Source organism: Falco rusticolus, chromosome 5, assembly GCF_015220075.1.
Source record: "Falco rusticolus isolate bFalRus1 chromosome 5, bFalRus1.pri, whole genome shotgun sequence".
Classification (NCBI taxonomy): domain Eukaryota; kingdom Metazoa; phylum Chordata; class Aves; order Falconiformes; family Falconidae; genus Falco; species Falco rusticolus.
Genome location: NC_051191.1, coordinates 6912013 through 6931951, shown reverse-complemented (window position 1 = coordinate 6931951; position 19939 = coordinate 6912013). Strand labels below are relative to the sequence as shown.

At 44.0% G+C, this 19939-nt stretch overlaps 1 protein-coding gene across 1 annotated transcript in view; it reads left to right on the top strand.

Annotated features, from left to right (window-relative positions):
- The first annotated feature begins 1459 nt into the window (after positions 1 to 1459).
- MAPK11 (mitogen-activated protein kinase 11) overlaps positions 1460 to 19939 on the top strand; it is a 33498-nt gene continuing 15018 nt past the window's right edge. The window contains exons 1-4 of the mRNA XM_037389744.1: positions 1460 to 1866; positions 15503 to 15632; positions 16550 to 16608; positions 17696 to 17807. Coding sequence (XP_037245641.1) covers positions 1475 to 1866; positions 15503 to 15632; positions 16550 to 16608; positions 17696 to 17807 — 693 coding nt within the window. The 5' untranslated portion in view covers positions 1460 to 1474. The remainder of the gene's footprint in view (positions 1867 to 15502; positions 15633 to 16549; positions 16609 to 17695; positions 17808 to 19939) is intronic.

Below are 19939 nucleotides of genomic sequence, written 5' to 3'. Positions count from 1 at the left end.
GAGAAATTAATACTTGGTGAGGGCCAGAGGCCAAAACAGCTGCAGAGACCAAGCAGAATAAAAATCAGCAAGCAGGATTATTTGCTCCATTTTGGCACTGGAAAACATTTGGGCCTGCTTACTCTAGGGGCGGCGGGGTGCGGGCAGAAATATTTCCTCTTGGCTTGGTGTAGAGCGACTGCACTGTTACTCTGATTTTAAAACTCAAAATGGTGGTGCTGCGAAACATAAGATCAATGAATGTGTTGTTGGATTTTTCACACTTACCACTTTCTTCAAGTACTATGCCTTCAGCACAGAAATTCAAGTGGGACCAAGGAGCGGCCTGGAGAGGACTGGGGAGCCTGTTGCACTAGAGCAGCATAGAAGTGAGAACTAGGCTATGGCTTTAGGAGTGCTTCGTGCCCCTTAAGCGGAGGGCTGCAGGTAAATGGCTGTAGTGGCATCAGTCGTGTATTTTTTAATTTGAAATGCACTGAGCAAATGCCAAAGTTGCTGGCAGTGTTCACTCAGTTAGTCCTAGTATGGAAGTCCTGTCATGTAACATGGGCTGGGGTTTTGGAGCTGGAACTTGAACCCTCCAGTGTTTGGGGCATACATAAAATGTGCCTTCTGGCTCATTATGCTCACAATTTTTCAGGTGTACGCGTTCCGCACACTCACAGTGATGTCCTAGCACAAGCTGAGCATGCATTTGCCAAAGTGAACTGCAACTCATGGTAGAGGAACACAGTGGACTTACATGAGCGTTCTGAAAAGAGAGGATTTACATTCCAACACTGATTTGAAGGCAGGTGCAGAGCAACCTCTTTTTCTCCGAATCTGTGCAAGCAGGCCACATACAAGTAGTTTAGAGGTGCTCAAGGAAGCATAAGAAGTTATGGAAGGAAATAATACATAGGAAAATACACCGGTAACATTGCAGTAGTGCTGCAATGATTCCGGAAATCATTGTGTATAAAGCGCATTTTGGAGAAAAGAGAAAAAAAGCAGTAAACAACTCGGAGAACCTTTTACTTTAATTGGTGCGTGAATTTTGAAGATTTCAAGTTTTCAAGATTTTTCCACTGTTATCCCGAGGGCTTGAGCCTTCCTTGATGAAAAGCGGAGGTGTTTGGAAGATTGCATGTGGGAGCCAGTGCTTTAAGGGGAAACTCTGGGTACCGGGGGATGCCCAGTAAACCCGAGCTCCGGCCAGAGCCGCGGCCGGCCCCGCGGGCCAGGCCCCGACTCAGACCCCGGTGCGGGGCCGCTGTCGCTGCAGCCCGGGCGAGGGGGTCCGGCGGGCCGCGGGGCAGCTTCAGGTGGCCGTGGCAGAACGCGAGAGGTGTCAGCAAGGCTCCAGGCCACCTGCCGGTGCCAGGGGACGGGCTGGGTGACCGGGCCCGCCCGCGCTCCTCCCCGGCGGGGCCCCGCGCTGCCCGCGCGTTGCGGCCGGTGCGGCCGGTGCGGTGCCACACGGCGCCCCGCAGCGATGCCGGCCGCTCCGGGGCGGGGCCGGCGCCTCGCCACACCCCGCGCGCTCCCCCCGCGGGAGGACACCGGGGGCGGCCCTGGGGCTCCTGGGCCTGTGCGCCCCTCGCCCCCGCCCGGGCTCTCCCCGGCCCCGGCCGCTGCCCCCACCCCCTCGGCCTTCCCCTCCCCTTCCCCTGCCGGTCCCTCCTCCCCGCCGGCGCCGGCCGTGCCCGCCTCGCTCCCCGCCCCGGCCGAGGGGCGGCTGCCGCTGCTGGCTGCCGGCGGCGGCTCCGGGAAAATGTCCGAGCGCGGCGGCTTCTACCGGCAGGAGCTGAACAAGACGGTGTGGGAGGTGCCGCAGCGCTACCAGAACCTCACCCCCGTCGGCTCCGGCGCCTACGGCTCCGTCTGGTAGGTGCGGGGCGGCGGGCGAGGGGCCGGGAGCCGGCAGGTGCTGCCGGCCGGCGGCGGCGGTGGGGGGCGGCCCGGGTGCCGCCCCGCGGGGGCAGACGGAGCTGGGGCGGCGGGGGGGACCCGCGCCGAGCGCCGGGGCCGGTGCGCGCCGAGCGGAGCGGAGCGGGGCGGTGCGGGAGGGGGGTGCCGTGCCCGCGCGGCGGCGGGCCGGCCTCGGGCGTGCGGCGGCGGGGGCGTGTCCGGCGGGCAGCCGGGGCGTGCGGCGCTGGGGCGCTCCGGAGCCGCGGCCGGCGGCCCCGCGGGGCCGGGGCATGCCTCGCCGTCACCCGGGCAACCGGGCCCGCCGCCGCCGCCGGAGGGCGGCTCCTGCTGGCCCGCCCGCCGCTAACCCCCCTCCGCCCGCCGCGCCGGCCGCTCGGCCGCCCGCCGCCTGACGGGGGTGTCGCGGGGCCGCCCGCCGGCCCAGCGCCTGTTAAACCGACCGGCCGCCGCGGGGCCGCTCGCCGGCCGGCGCCGCTCGCACCGGGGTGAGAGCTGCCCCGAAGCCGAGAATCTTGCACAGTCACGGCGCGCCCGAGCGGGCGGGGGGGGTCAGCGGCGGGGCGCGGGGCACGGCCCGGAGCTGTCCCCGCTGCGGCCCGGCGGGCTCCCGGCCGCGGTTAGCGGGGCGGGCACGGCCCGGGCAGCTCTGCCCGCGGAGGCGGGGGGAAGCCCCGGGGCGGGCGGGGGGCAGCGGGGGGAGGGGGTTTCCCCGCGGATGTCAGGGGAGCCGCAGGTGAGGGCGGGTTGCCGCCCAGGGGCTTCGGCTGCTTAGGGCAGCCTGAGGGTTTGTCACATCTTACCGCGAAACGTTTCCCGTGTTTTTTTCTGGTAATCACTATCTCAGGCTTGCGCTTTTGGGAAGTCCCAGTGCAGGTCGGGCTATCATTTTCATCTTTGATGCACGCTTGACTATGCTTATAAAAGCTTTGAATCAATTTTTGGAAATAATAGCGACGTTTAAGGGGTTTCAGAAAAAGAATCGTGTTTCTTTTGTAAGCCGGGTAAGTAGAATTACATAAAAACAATCCATAATGGGCCTTTAAACATACATACTCACAAAAAAAAGATTTCTTTCATACTTAACTTTTTGTCACGGGCTAAGCTTGCGCAACAGTCGCTCACAGGCAGATAGCAGAGGACAAACGTTTATGGAGTTTCGTGTTTGTTGCTTCCTTCTCTAGCTCTGTGAAATGCCCCGATTACATGTAAACTAGGAATATGTGTTTTAAAAGCCTCCAACAATCAGCAGAAACACTTGGGACTAGTGCAAAGCATCTCTGAATTCTTCTCTTTTATTATTTCAGGCTTATAGTTGCACCAGGGAAATCTAGGCAAATACTGTGTGACTGTTGGTACCTGCCGTTGTAGTTAACCATACAGTCCTGTGACAACTGATAGGAATAGTTTTACAAGGACCTAGTTCATTTAGGCTATAAAGTCTTAGTTTACTGTCTCCTTTTTTATTTTACAAACTAGGAGATGTATATACGGTTAGGAGAGTAACTACTGTTATGTTTCAGCTGAACCTACATTTCTGATTATTTTCCCAATTTATGCTGATGTAGTTTTAAGGGGAAGACCCACTCTGCTGAATTTTGTAATGAGATGTCCAGACTTTTGAGAAATTGTGAAGAAAATCCAAACATGGTTTGCATGCAGCCCAGCTGGTGCTTTGTCTTTATAGTTAATTCATTGTACTTACTTTTTATTTGTCTGTGAAGCCAAGGAAATCCTAGTATTTTATCAATGGAGAAGCCTAGGAACTGAGATGTAAAATGGAGACTGGAAGATGCTATGGGAAAGGTTTACTCTAAAATATACATTTAAGAACAGAATACAGCAATAAAATATTGCTCTATATTAATAGCCTTGTTAACATCGATGAACTGTAAACCCAAACAGAAGCTTGAATGTGAGGAAAAGTCTCTCTCAGAAAAGTTATCTATTTTTAGTGCCTATTGAAATTGATTTTTTTTTTTTCCCCTTTATGTGCATGTGCTTTACCCAGGAGACCTACGAGACACAATCATTCCCTTGAGTAATATGCTATATTGCTTTTGTGAATAATTGTACTCCTATTCAGTAAAACATCTAAAAACATATTTAAGTCTTACAGAAACCACTGGAATCAAACAAATTCTTAAGTGCTTTGCTGAACAGAAGCCAAGGTCCTGAACTCCAAACACTGGCTTTAAAACAGGAACAAAGTTGTTGTAACAAATCTTTTTCTACCTCAGTGAAACTCTTTAGTCCCTGCCCTTTCCTTTTCTACCGTAAATTATCAGTCGCATCTGATAGACTTGTGCAACTGAAGTGGTAACTGGTAATAAGAAACATATTGTAAATATTTGCATTTAAACTAACTTCTGGTTGCCCTTTTTTGCTTGCAGCTCAAAATCAGTAGAAGAGTTTGCGTGAGGAGGCTGTGTTTTGGCCCAGTTTATTGACATTTCATAAGTCTCTAACAGAATTTGTGTTTGGGTTAGTTTTTATATGCAGATGCATCAAATGTGCTATGGAGATAGATACCATTTTAAAACAGATTCACTTTTAGAGAGGTATCTATATCAAACACAGTGCTTTCCAGTATGTTTTCCTTGTTTTTTATTTAGATGTGGAATATGTATAAAAAGCAAACCTTCCGTAGCATAAAAAAAGCTCTACTGCATTTCTCACTTCTTTAATGACACATCATAAAGAACAATCCTTCCTGGAGATCCTCAGAACTCAGTCACACTGCCAAGTGGCATTGCACTTCAGCATCTGTGTGAACCACAGAGAGAACCGTGAGGTCTTTCCCCCAAGTACTTCGCTCTTGCAGTACATTCTGCGTTACTCCTGTATGTTAACTCTGCAAAGGGCTTCCCTTTTTCTGGGCTCTATTCCTATGGCTGTTCAAGCTGGTGGATATTCTGTCGTTTGCTGCTGCCAAATCTGATTTTTTTTTTTTTTTTTGTTAATTTAGGAAAAATATCAAAGCCCAGTGGAAGCGTGGTGTGTATGGTAGTTTAATTGCTTTGAAAATGATCAATGGAGTCTTCAACAGGATATTTTAGTTAATTTTTCAGGTGATGTCTGCGTATTAGCAAATACCAAATTTACATGCAAAACTGTTTCTTTTGGAGTTGTTTTCTTTGTGTGCTATAGCTTTGCTTATCAAGTTGAGGAATTTTTTATACCGGACAATTAATTTAACTTTTCTGCAAGTCAAAACTCAGTTAAGGTTTTCCTGAAAAATACATTTTCACAGTGTCCACCCCCAAAGCTGGATTTATCTCTCATAGAAGTCAAAGGGCTGATTGACTGTTACAGAGCAGGCACTGTCCCTGCTGAATGTGAGTGTTAAAAACATTTCTGATTTGAAGTGCAGTATTTAAGCTGATAGGCATTTAGGTGGGAAGCAAGCAAGTGTACTTTCACAAGGTAATCTTCATCTACAACCGTTTTGGTTTAGATCTAGAGAGAAGAGACGGTTAATGTCTTGGGACAAACTGCATTTTAAACTCTTGACCCTTGTGACTCTGCCTTTTAAATAAAAATTCTGGCTGTGTTTGAGTCTTTCAGCTGTCCCAGTGATAGTGGTTATAAACTGGACCTCTGGCCTGCAGCACCCCTGCCTCCCTGCTGTATTACCCTGGTGGGACCACTACAGTTTGCTACCTGTCCACCTTTTCCTCTGGGAGCTGGCGTTCCACCTACTTGAGAGAGAGCTTCTTCATCTTTCTTTTTTGAAGACTTTTTATTGTAGCACAAATTATGTAATGTGAATAGATTTTGAGGCTTTTTTTTTTTTTTTTTTTTTAAAGCCTGTATGCCTCTTCTCATGCCAGCTTTTGTAAACTGTCTTCCAAAGACTACTTAGTCTTATTTTTGCCTGGGAGGTATGAGACGGCCTTCTGCGGTGTGCCATCTCTGATCTCTAAACACATTGTTTCCCATTAGCCTATTGGAAGCTCTGTGTTCTGCCTTCGTTGGAAAGGGCAGATGAACCAGAGTGAGTCCAGAGCTTCCTCCCAACCAGAAACTCCTGCGCTGTTTCCTCAGAGGCAGTTGGCATCAACAGTGCTTACATCATGCACTCAGGCTCTTTTAATTTTAAACGTATGCAATGCCTGACACCAACTTGGGTGATGTAACACGTTTTAAAAAAGAGGCTTGCTAAGTCAGAGTGTAACGGCACAGGCCTCAGTTCAAGAAAAGCAGGAAAGCGAAGCCTACCTTATGTCATTTACACAATGCAGCAGTTCAGTGGGTCCCTCTATCTTGCTACCGTAAGTGCAAGCTTAAGATCCATTAAGTTTTTGTCCTGGCTGATTTTGGGTAAAATGGGGAAAGGGAGGATGGTGTTTAGGTTTTGATTTTGCTTTGAGTAAGTACAAATGGAAAAATAGAAGCGGAAGGCTTTAATTCCTAAGTTTAACCCCTTCTTTCCCTCATCCACTCTATTCTGTGCTTCTGGTTAGATTGTCACTCGCAAGCTACTGCCCCCAAAACACTTGTAAGACGAACATAACATTGCTGATTCTGGCCTTTTCACACTGAGGATCTCTAAGGAGATGCTGAGACACCTCAGTAGCGTATGAGGGTTTTTGAAGGCTGATATAAACTGTGTTTGGCTGACAAAGAAAAGTTCCCTCAACCAAGATTGTACTGGATGACTTTTGGATGTTTTTTTCAAGGGACCTTTTACTTAGCTGTAGTGATAGCAAGTACATGATTGCAACTATGGGATCAGGTTACTGGACTTAGATGTCACTGTAATAGTACATGCTAGTTTAAACAGTAAATGCTGAAATAAACTTTTAGAGTAGTAGTAACACATACCTGCTGTATGTAAATACAGCTGGAAACCGAAGACTATAGATCTCTGCAGGCTAAAGGCAGAATCCTAAGCACATGTAGAGCCGGTTGACTCCCTTTGGTCTGTTCCTCTTTTGGATCAGGTCTTTTGTTTCCACTGCAGATACAGGGACTGAACTTCATCTACGTATGTTCATATTTTATTAGAAACATTTCAAACAATATTGTTAAAATACTGCTGTCCAAGATCTGCTAGCAGTTGTCTATTTTTGGTATGCATCATACAGAAGGAAAGTTTTGAAGCCTTTCATTAGTTTGCAGATACTTACAATGAGCCCTTCTAAGCTTATTCAAACGCTTGAAAACTTCAGTGAGAGATGAAGGCTGATACGAGAGTCCAGTCAGAGCCAGAACACCTCTTAAAAGTGTATATATGTAATAATGATACTCAGAAATGCAGCCTTGAAAGTGAGGTTGCCATAGGGAGGAGAACTAAATAAAAGGAGTTGCATGATCAGCGTTACAGTTTAGGAGGAGGATCGTGCAGCAGCATTGGTAGAATGAATGGATGAATATAAGTGAAGCAACAAAAAATGTTGCAGAGTGGGATAGACCCTTAGAGGAACGTGATGAAATAGCTATTAGGAGCGAAGACACAGTGGGGTTTGCAACTACAAAGCCAAGGGAGGTCAAGAATTCACTAAATTTTATGAAAGATGTGTGAAGGAAGATGGAATAGTGTTTCTGAGCACTGGCCAGGGAGACATCACTGAAGAGTTCATTGAAAGTGGTTTTGTTGGAGTACTAGGATGGAATGTAGGTTGCTTGTTATTCTTTTGTCCAGTTTCATCCTGCGTATTTCCCAGCTGTTGGAACAGTGTAGTTACTGACTTCGGAAAGGAAAGGGAAGTAGGATGGTGGTTAGTGGAGTCAAGGTTCTTACTTTAAATGAGCATGTCTAAGAATGCTTTTAATGAAGGAGGCTGAATCAGGAAGGAAGTGTTTGTGGAGAAGAATGAGAAGGGCTGGGAATGGCTGTGATGGAGATCTCTATGTAGGATGCTGTCACTAAGACTGGAGTAGTTTGAGAGCAGATGACAAACGTCTGTATGTGTGCGTGAGGAGGGGTGGTAGAGGGAATTGCAGGAAGGGTGAAGAACAGGCAAGCTCAAGAAGTGGGGAGGATCATCATTTGTATGATGCAGGTTTTCATTCAGGAGGAATTACTGAGTCTTTTTTAGAGAGAGAAGGAGTATGGGATGGAAGACAAATGAGAGGCATGAGATGAGCCAGTTGTGGCAGAAAGGCCACAAGGATCATCGAATTACAGCCTTCTGCGTGGCTGCAGGAATACATTAGCAGAATAAAAATTCTCTGCAAAGGGTCTCCTCCGTCCCTACTTCAATATAATTTGTTGTAATATGCATCTTCCTGGCCACATGATGCAGCAGTGGCATAACTAACTGCTTTCCTTTCCTGCTGTCAGTTGTGATTGCGATTGCACTTGGCTAGGGGATACAGTTCCTGTTCCAGAGCCCTTAAAGTCTAGGGTCCTGGTTCCTTCAGCAGAGTTTCCCAAGGAGCTGTTTCCAGTTTCAGAACAGTTTTAGCCTGTTGGTACCACAAATCCAGTATCTTAGTTCTTAGTTCTGTGTCTACAGTCAGGGAGGGAGAGGGTGTTTCAAAACCCCTACGTGACCTGGGAAAAAATTGCTACCGTTTCGTTTTTTGACTGTTGTGGAGAGAGAAAACAGGAAATTTGAAAGAGAAGTGGGGGAGGAATAGGAAAAAGAAGGACAAGAATGTAAGTGAGTTTTCGTCTGTTTAGGTTTATCCAAGTACTTGAAAGCACTGGTGGGTTTATTGAAGTTTGTATCCATGAGCATTTCTAGCTCTAGGTTTAAAGCCCACAATTTGTAACTACCTGGCAGACTTTTTTTTAATGAAATGCTGAATAGAATACATTTGTTATTAGCAGTGTACTGGCTTAGTGGCAGCTGACAGATTTTGTTTACACACTGACATTGGGCTTATAGGCTATCTAAAATACTTTATTATTTTAGTGCCCATGAGCTGGTTACACTGCTGAGGAAGCTAACAGCTTACAACCCCAACCTTCTGTATTTTTTTTCTCACAAGTATGATTTTAAATGCATCGCTCCCACTGATGTAAGCTGTACTGTCTGTAACTTCACCTAGAAGAGTGTGACTGACTGCCTCTCTGTAAAGTTATTTGAATATTTAAGTCACTGTGGAGACAGAAGAGACAGATCAGAAGATTAAAAATAGCTTGTGGATTCAGAGGCTGATACAGCATTTTATGATCATGTTGTTACATTGAAAGACGATTGGTGATATATTCACAAACATATTCACATGGATAGCAATTATTTTTTAGTATTTTTCAGTGTCTGCTTAAAAGTATGTACATATTTTTATGTTGGTTATGGAACAATTATGCTGCATGTGTAACATATTTTGTGGATTTATATTTAGATTTAGTGGTAAATTAATCTGAGATAATTGACAGTGATTGTACTAAAGCCAAAACAATTGATAGTAGTGCTCAGCATGGTGTGTTGGAATAATATCCAAGTGATGGGATGTAATTTTACAATACAATAACCTATCATCATCAAGCAAGGGTTTTTTTTTCCTCTAATGAGGAGATTAACATGTCATTTCAGAGCTGTCCATTACTCATCCTCCCACCTTTTGTGTTGCTACCATCTCATTTTTCTTTATGGTTTCCTTTTGAGGCACATATATGCCGATTTTTGTGGTTTAGTAAACAAACACACTCTGTACCTTAAATCTAGCTCTTAAAGAGTGGAAATCACCAACTTGAACTTGCATAAAGTAACAAAACATTTATAAAGATGGAACAAATGAGCCGTTTCCTGGGTTTACTTTGCTGCTTAACTTAGGCTTACTGCAGGTGGCCTTTTTCTGTTGTTCTCTTGCTGTACTGCCAATAGCTATTATGGTCCATTTTCTGGTATTGGATAGGTGCTGTTTGTGCTTTTTTCAAGACAATATTTCAATAAGAAGTAGCTCTATTTATTAAAAAACAAGAACAAGATCCGGGAGAAAACCCAGCAGACAAAGATCACAAACTAAACCTTGCAAACAAAAACCAAAATCCATGTTATTCATGTGATGACTTTCATTCGCTTATGTGACATTTATGAGAAATGCACAAAACAAGGTTGTCATTCACTGGAATTGTGAGAAACCTGGATTATATAATTAGGCACTAGAAGACGTCCGGGAGCAGTGTTCCTGTGTGTCCCCCTTTCTACCTTACTTGCCAATGCATGGTGCAGTAAGGGCTGCCTACCTCAATGACTAGGTTCTCTGTGTGTTGACCCCTCTTCTGTTCCTTCCCCTCAGTGCTTGCTCACAGACACCCTTCTGCTGCTGTTACTTGTTTTTCTCAGGAATTCAGGATCTTACAAATTAAGGGGACGTTTGTCCACAAGGAGGTTCCTGTCTCCTGTAATGGAAGGAGTCAGTGGGTACATGAAAGGATGCTGAGGTCTGTGGATAAGAGCACAAAGTTGTAAATCTGTGTTTTGAGCATAAATTGCATTTTTAATTCATTTTTTTCTCCTAACACTTACATGTAAAGGGGAATCTTCCTGTGTTCTGAAGGAATGTGACCCTGTGAAGGAAAGAAGCTTGTCTTGTGCTTGCAGTGGAAGAAATAAAACCAGAAGCCTAGAACAATATGGGGAAAACCCAGACCCAGTGTCCTTGTCACATGGAGCAAATTTAAGGATCTGCTTCTGTACAGCATTCTCTCCAAGTTTGTTATAGTGTGTCCAACCAGTTGTCAAACTTCTGATGATGTAGAGATATCAGCCTGACAAGCTGGGACACTAAATTATATATAAAAACATTGGAAAAGTTAACTCTTCTCTGTATTTATTTGCACTTAACCCCAAATGAATCACTGAGAATAAGTATACCAAATTATTTGTACAGATGCAATGCTTCCACAAGCATAACATCACGCTTTGTAGACAACCAAAACCTCGTGGTTATCTGGGGTGATGGGGATGGAATATTGGCTGACACAGGTAGCCTACAGCAGATGGGGAGTTTGCTGCAGACACAAGACTGGCACCACATGCAGCCAGCTTGGGTCAGGCCTTCGTTCTGCACCAGCTAGACCTGAGCTGGCTCTGGGAATGAGGAGAAGCTGAACTTTTTCCTGGCACTGTGGGTAGTACCGTGCCCAGCTCATAAGCCCTTTCCAAGCCCAAAGCATTAGGAAGTTCAGGGACTGGCTGTGGTCCAAAGGGACCAGTTGATCCCAGGAAGTGTTCTTCCTGCATCGGATACTGGAGTTCCCTAAATAGGGTACGAGTTGGCTCCGTGCGTGGCTTGTTAGACTGGGCTCCCACAAGCTGCCCTCCAGCTGTTGAAGCAAATTTGATCCTGAAGGTTACGTAGCCATAGCTGAATAGGGTGCTTCTAATCCCCGGAGCCCTGAAGGGTCTGAGCAGGCTGTGCACGTGAGCGGCTTGCCTGTCCTGTATTGCTGCTCTGCAACCACAGAGGATGAACTGGCTGTGGATACTGGGGAAATGGGTGTATGTAAGGCCATGTTTATAAACATCAGCTGTAGAAATCCACGCCCCATCAAAAGTCATGAAGTTAGTATGAAGCTGTTAAAATCCTGTGCTCTCTGCCTCCTGACTTTTTAGACTACCTTAGCTTCCTATGTTCAAACTTTCCTTGGAAAACTTAAGGACTGGGAAAATGTGCATATAAATAGAGATTCATATTTCATCTAGTGGAACTTCAGTAGAATTATTAAATATAGGCCTTGACAACACTGAAAAGGTAGGTCTAATTTAAGCAATGATTGAAAATCACACGAAGCAGAAGTCTCTAATCTGCGTGAAAGTGGTGCCATCCCTGTAAGCGGAATAATGGGGGTTTTGTCCTTGATCTTGGAAAGGACAGACAGCAGAAACTGTGTCATAACTGCAAAGCATTCTGGGTCAAGAATAATTGTATCTGAAAAAGCTATGGCTAAGATTGTTACAAGTTTTTTTTCTTGTAAATATAAAAAGAAACAATTGTTACTGTTTTTTTAATTACAATTGTCTGTCTAAAGTGGTGTTCCCATATGCTATTGAGGCATGTGAGCATACTGCTTCATGATGATGCCAGAAATAGTCACTGATGATACACAATTAAAAAGTCACTTATTTTCACTGCTTACAACAAATGAAGTGCTAACAGTAAAGAATACCTTGGAGATGGGAGATGATATCCCTTTGCAGGTGTCAAAGTTTATATCCATTCTGTCCAGGTACATGAGGTAACATCGTAAGCAGAGGCAAGACACCTCAGAATAAGTAGTTTCAAAGAAACTCAGGGAGCGGCAGCTGAACCGGTGGAAGGATTGTTTGTTTCCAGGTGTCAGTATAAACCGGGTATATACACAAGTGGCTGGCCAAAGCTGGAGCCTGTGCAAAGTAACTGTGCCGAAGAAAAAGGCACCGTAAGTTGCCACAGCAGTTGTTTGTCAGGGGGTGCAAACACCAAGAGGCTGGCAGAGAGAAGCCCTCTCCAGTCCCAAGAAGTAGTGGGGGTGGGGTGAGCTGGGTGTCACAAAGGGAGAGGGAAGGTGAGGGCTTCTAACCCTTTCCTTCCCTGTTAAGTCAAACTTGTTAACAGCACGGTTTGTTTGTGAGTTTTTCTGTGGTTTTTTTAAGAAGCTGTTTTGAATCAGTTTAGTGAGGCTGGTCACAGGCCCGTGAGGTGCCGAGCAGAGGTGGGCCCATATTGTCACTGTGACTGAGACCAGAGATGTCCTACCCAGGGACTAGCCTGAATGCTGAAGGTTCTTGGGGAATTCACACAGAAGGGGAAGCAGCTCATCCTGCCACCTAACTGTTGACTGGGGATGCTGGGGGATTCAAGGGACAGCCCAGCTTGCAGCTAGGATGATAGAATAGCAAGAGGGGGAGACAGAGTCCAACGTGGAGGTGTGAGTGCACACAGGGAGGAACGCGGGCGGCGGCCTGCTGCTTGCAAAATGTGATCACAGGCAGTAGCAGAGATCACAGGTGTACGTCGTCCTTGCATCTGACAAACAAGAGAGTTCAAACAGCAAGAAATCTAAAATTTTGAATGCTTCACTGTTAATAACTTGAATTATGATGATGGTAAACCAGGCAAGGAAAGACCCTGAAGGCATTAGATCTGATTATCACTTGATACAGTTTCTTGACTGCAAAGGAACTCATGTAAACCAGGTCAGTCCCTGGCTGGTGCACCTCCAGTTCATGATTTCCCATTGGAGGTCCCAGGACTCAAGTTGCCATTTGTTTGGGTTTGGTTTTTTCTCCCCCCTGCCCCCCCCCCGCCATGTGCTTCCATCCTGGGTCTAAAAAGCTGCTGTCATAAGAATTACTGAAGCTAAAAAAACCCTAGCGCTGCGTACCATCTGAAAGCTGTGCAGCCTTGAGTCATATGGAGTATAAAAATAAATCTGTCTTAAAGATCAGTGTTTTTTAAATCACTGAAACCCACATTTGACCTTAGAATTGGGAGGAGAGGGATGTTTATCATGGTAATAGGATTTAAAACCGAATTCCTCCTAGCCTTGTATAATGTATGCAGTATTTCACAAGCCGGTACAAGCATGAGTGGAAGGCTTGTGAATTACCAGAAAACCTGAGATGTTAAGTACAGACTGCTGGTTTGGGCAATGCTATTTATTTATCTGGATAAACATTTCCTTTTCCACTGGAAAAAAAAGTTGGAAAGGATAGAGTATTTGTGCGACTTGGTGGTGTTCTCCAGGGGCTTAATTGGCCAGGCAGGGCAATTATATCTAATCTTTGTTATATTAACAGCTAAGCATTGCCCCTTCTTAATTCTTCAGATTTACTTGTGCAACCTTCATGTTGTCCCTGTGGCCAGTGATGTGGAATTTAAGATACCTCTGTTGTCAGTTCTTCTCACACTGTTCATTCTTCAGCTGCTCCATGTGTTTGAGCAATGCAGCGTCCTCATATCCTGAATTCTGTCATCCCTGCTCTACTGTTGGAACAATTATCTCTGTTGTATCTCCTTCTTCCTATGCTTTCTTTCTTCTGCTCAGGGAATGCCCTTCCCAAGGTGCTCAGCAAAGCCGCAACCCTGTACACCTTTAAAACTTCCCTGAAGATCCACTTCTGTGATGCTTGCAAGAAACTAGCTAAGTAATTGGCTTATCTCTTTCATTTATCTCATGAGTGACTCACTCTTTCAATGGTGCCTGCAAGAAATTCATGATTAAATCTACTTCCTCTTACTCTGTTTTTATCTAATAAAATGTTGCTGGATTGTGCCCTGCATTGGCCTTCAGGGAGGTTGACACAATTCTAGGATAACTGGATCACAGCCACCTTTTGGATGCCACTCTTCTTCCTGCCCATTTGTTGCTTGTGTACTTTCTTGCTTCTCATTAGAAACACCACCTTGTCCTCCAGCTGCCTGCAGATAAAGAGGCTTTGCTCTTCAGTTGGCTCTTCATGACTTTAGCAGAGTACCAAATATGTGTAGAAGACCACCTATTTGGAGCTGATGATAGGCTTGGTGTATCAAGTTTAGGAGCTACTCCAGGCACGAGTGATGTTTTTGTCTCCAGCAGGCGTCTCCGACCACAATTTGCAGGAGTGTCTGCAACACTGTTCATAAGGAGCTAACAGCATTTGGTGTGACTGTTGACTGTTGTCATCTTGCTCTTGTGCATTTTTCATGTTATCTAATTTTCATGTGTGTAACTCAGAGTTCTCAAAGATAAACATGTGAAGGTTCTTGTCTTGCTAATGCTCTCTGGCAAGCATAGACAGTGTTATGCGCACTTCCAACAGAGAATCGCAAGGTAGTTTAATTGATCACATTTTTAACTTAATTTTCTTGCAGTTGTTACTCTTATCCATTATTTTCTTCATAAAAGAAGGTAGCAAACTGAATCATTTTATAATTTTCATGTGTAGTGTCATGAAGTAATACATTTAGGGATCATTTTTTATTCCTGTGCTATGTGACGGACATCGTTTTATTGTGGCTTCTTGTGCTTGTCGTGTCTTTCTAACACACAAAAAGCAGTGTGTCTCACTTCTGTGCAAATGGTGACGTGCGTATTCAGTGTCCTCTTCAGCAGGGTATCTCCATCTGTATGAAGCACATGCTGTGTGTCAGCAGGATCTGTGGGCTGGAGTGTAAGACGTGTACCCATTGTTCGCTTGTTACCAGCATTTCCCAAGGAAACACTATGGCCTTGGCTATGTCAACATCCTAATTTGATACCAGTTTTGTGCCCTAACAGTCTAGCAAGCTAATGGTCACATAGGTAATTAATATTGTTAGACACAACGGCAACATTCCTCTAATTAGTAAAGACTCCAATTTGTTCAGTAAGACCCAGAGCGTGAACCCCCATGTTACCCTACAAGCCTTGCCTTGGAGCTGGAGGCTAGAGCTGCACTAAAGGAGCTAATTCTCTGGTTACTTTTCGCGCCATCTGGGGGAGGGTTACCTGGGGGTGAGTTTTGAACATTATCAGAAGCGTTAGCAATGTGCAAGATGGAAAACAAGGGAACTGTCTTTGAATACTCGGGAGTTACTGCTGACTAGCTTCCCTGGCTGCAGTCCCTGGATAGAAGGTGAAAGAGGGCAAAAGGAGGAGTGAGAGTCCCCAGGGGAGTACAGGTTTCTCCAGTGAACTAGCTGAGAGCTTTGAACATGCCATCAACTTGGACTTTTCCTTTTTCTCTTCCAGTTCAGCTTATGATACCAAAACAAGACAGAAGGTGGCAGTAAAAAAGCTTTCGAGACCTTTCCAATCACTTATTCATGCGAGGAGGACCTACCGGGAGCTTAGGTTGCTTAAGCACATGAAGCATGAGAATGTAAGTGGAGAGAAAGTTCTTTCCCTTCGGATTTTCATGAGAAAAGTTTGAAATATAGCTTAATTTCAGTTAGGTACAATCTTTTTCGAAAAGTATATGCAACTCTAAGCTACCCAAGATACCTAGACCTAGCCATCTTACGTGTAGTGAAGTACTGGCCTTTGAAGTAGAGACTTTCAGTAAAAGGCTGCCTTTTTATTTAAAAGTGATCTAATTTCATCTTGAAGATGCAGCTAGTGAAATCCAAAAGAAGTGGTCTTACTCTAACTAAAGCAGTGAGAGTGTTCTGCTCGCTGCTGTTGACTGCTCTTGAATATCAGTCCAGGAAAAAAACCCCACACCTCAAACCTGCTTTTGCTGAATTTGGATTCTGTTGAGAAATTAAGAGCAGGTACCGTCATTGAAATTAACAACAGTTTAGTATCTAGATGAAAGATAGTAGAACTCCAGGCCCCAAATAATTGAGTACTATTCTAAGTTTATGTGGCAATTAGTTTCATTGGGAATATCTACCTGCTTAAAAGTAACTTGATGAATTGAAGCCTGAATAAAATATAGTGCAGTGAAAAGTATCCTGGAGAAGGGGTGCTAAAAAAATTAAGTGACAACAGAACAAGAAAACCGACAAAATTGTGCATAATTTAACAAGCCATGTGTCACCTTTTCTGTAATGAGACATTGCTTTTCCTGCCTTTATTTCTCATTGTCCAAAGTCTTGTAATTACTTTTTGTAATTAATATAATTTTCTGTTGGTCATGAAGATAGCTGTCGCTATACCTGTATAGACCACTTAAAAAATGACCATGTGTCATATTTTTGTTAAGTTTCATCCCCAAAATGCTAAGCACTGTCAACACTAATTAAATGTCGCTTTACAGATTTCTAAAAATAAAATGTCTATTCCCTCATCTTTCAGGTTATAGGATTGCTAGACGTTTTTACACCTGCAACGTCAATAGAAAATTTTAATGAAGTGTAAGTAAAATTTTAAAATCGTTCTGACGAGTTAGTAAGTACCACTTTGGTTTTTAAAAGGAAGCATGTACATTTGCAGCCACAGTTGGCTTTGTGTGAAGAACCCCAACAAATCTTCTTGCAACTTTTCCACAAAAAAGGAGGCAGGACGATGGGCCTCATTTTAGTACTTTTTTGAAATTATAGGTATATGGTAAATGATTTGATGCTGCATAAATGCCAATAATCGTGAAACTTTTTCAGTTCAATTGTGTGTTAGCTGTAGATTATTTTTTTTCACAGCTAGATGGGATAGTTGAGGAATGCAGGAAAGTATTCTGTTGGTTAGAGACAAAATAAATTTAGGCTACGTTCCTGACTAACTTAGGACTAGGTGTATTTTGGTGTTACTCGGACATATGATCTATGCAGAGTTACTCTTGGTTTCATCATGTATAAGCACTAGGTAAACAATTTAGCGGAAGAAATAGTAATGAATATATTTTTGTCTTAACGGAAATTAGTGGCCAAACCCCTTTGACTCTGGGGCAGAATTACATAAATGAGAACTGGGTATGATAGATGCATACTTTTGTCCCAGCACTGGGTTTTTTGGAAAAGAATCAATGTTTCTGCAAAATTTGTCAAAAAATAAAACTTCCAGTGGGGGCAGGGAGGGAAGTTACACAAAACACTCTTATTTCAACCAATCCAATGTTAATCTCTGTCATCAGGTATTCCGGGGCCTTGCAGGTACCATAGTTTCAGTGCCTCAGGCTTCCACTTTGATGCTGGGTGAGGCTTCCTATTCATCCCAAAACTTGATGCATTCTCCCCTCACTAAACTGCTGCAGTGTGTCATGGAGAAAAGAGATATAAGCTTTTAATGTACTGTAAGGATTTTTCTTTTTCATGATAATATAGCTGTGATTCCATTATTAAATCTTATAGCTGATTTAAAGGGCATAAACTGTGTATTAGTGGAAAATGGAAAAGAAACCTATGTTGGAGTGTGTAGTTACTCTTTAGATGTGATGCTTTTGGAGGGTTTTATGTTCTGCCATTCTTAAATGAAGCATGTTATTTGTTCTCTGTTTTATTCTCACAGGTATCTTGTGACAAATTTAATGGGTGCTGACCTGAATAACATTGTGAAGTGTCAGAAATTAACAGATGACCATATACAGTTTCTCATCTATCAGTTACTTCGAGGTCTTAAGGTACTGGCTGAGTGCAGGAGTTTGAGTCAGCAACCAAAATGTTGTAGTAATGACTGGTTCAGTCTCTAGTACTTAAACACTTTTTTTTATTTGTCTTGATTGTGGCTATCTGTGCACTTTTATTTCAGAAATTATCAGATCATTTTTCTAACCACAAATGAGACCTCAAGCCTGCTGATGTTTACATGTGCAATACATGTGAATACTCCCCTTGAACTTTAACTTTAGATCAGTATCTATTTAAGTTATTATTGAGGGAGAATCGCTTGCTATGTAGTGTCTCGAGTGGACATGTTCTGTAGGGCACATTGTGTGCTTTAAATACTTCACCTGTCACAAGATAGTAATGAAAAAACTTCTGAAGAATGTGGAATTGATAAAGAATGATATGGCAAGTAACTCACATTTGTGCTTTGGAAAACTACAGCCCTGATTTTTATGGAGAGCATCCCATGGGTGAAGAGATAACCAAGTTAACTGGGTTCTTTGGGAAATGTCTGGAAGTGGTTTATTCAAGTGATGTGTGATGTTGCACACAATCACCTAGGATTTACTCTGCTTGTAAAGTCATTGTTTCCCTTTAATTGTATCAGTTAAAATTTATACATTTAGATAACACAGGCAATTGGCGATGAAACTGTAGCAAAATTTTCTTCCAAAAGAATTAAAATAGATATCACTTTGCTGACATTAAACATGGAAGTGTCTATAAACAGGAGAAGATGTAGAAAATACTTCCAATTACTAGGCGATAAGCATTTTCTCTGACCAGCATGGATTTTCCGGGGTATAAGCAAAAAGAAAAGAGAAAGGTCAGCTGCTTTAGTAGTTAACATAACAGTAATTAGTATTTTAGACATGGAAAATAACTGTGTGTTTGAAAGCAAGACTTGGTAAATACTGGCTCTGAAATATACTACTTGCCTGATTTTCAGCAGGTCACCTTGTGCCCGAGACTAATTTTTATTCATGCATGCGAGGGTTCTGTCAGTTTAAGTGCAGATTTCAGTGAATAAAAATTGCAGTACTGAGGCCTTAATTGCTTTGTCTCATTTACTTAAGTTAATAGCTTAATTAGGAAGATGGATTCTGGAGTTAATTATCCAGCTTGCGGTTTTGAATATAAGGCTATGTTGTGTTAAAGCTAAATGATAGTAAGAGTTTTGCTCTAAAGTGAATATGAATTTCAGAAATGTACTCAGGTGCATTTCTGGCTCTGTTTCAAAGGGGAGGGGTCGATGGTGGCTCTCATCTGTTCTGGAATTGAAATTCTCATGTCTCATTAGTCGAAGAACATTTGATCATATGCACCTCCTCACTTACATCTCTGCTGGAGTCATTACAATGTGTATTTGCATACCTGAGTAAGCTTTGGGCTCGCTGGTAGGTGTGTTCAGCAGTATGGAGCACAGGCTTTGTGCCATGCAGAAGCTATCTGCAGAAGCAGACGAAGCATTGGCATGGAACTGCATAGTTCAACAGACTCCTGAGCTGGCTGGTAGAGGACTGCTTGGTGGCACCAGGAGGAGATGTTGTCATTGTCTCAGCAAAGCAGGACACAGCTCCTTCTGTCGCAAGGAGTGGTTTGGTTTCCTCTTCATTCAGCTGCTCGCAGCTGTTGGAGCGCTCGGGGGTGGCCCTGCCCTTCCAATAAATGGTGCATAGGTCTGCAACAAGAAGAGTGCCCTTGTGTTTTCTTAGGGTTTTCTCAGCTGATATACAGGTTTTGCATGTAATCTCTGCTTATGAAAAAGCAGGTGAATTCACCTCTAGAGAATAGAACAGATTTTCAGGGTCTTGCTGATCCTGGTCAGTTAGATCATAGATAAATCGGTTGGTAATCCTAACAAGTAAACTGTAGGCAGTTACAGAGTAAGCTTTTCTCAGTCTTTGAGTTTTAATGTTTTATGTAAAATAGCAGACACTGATACACTGCTTTGGGCCCCTGCTTTAAAAGTAGACCTGAGGTAGTGCTGTGGTTTAGGTGGGTATTTTGGTCGCTAACCTGTCCCAGGGTGTGAGTCTCTCTCACCACATCAGCATTCACAGTTTGGGAAGGTGACTCGAGGAGTCAACCATACTGCTTGCTAGGCCACTGACTTCACTGAGCCACTAGCTGAGCAACATGGACA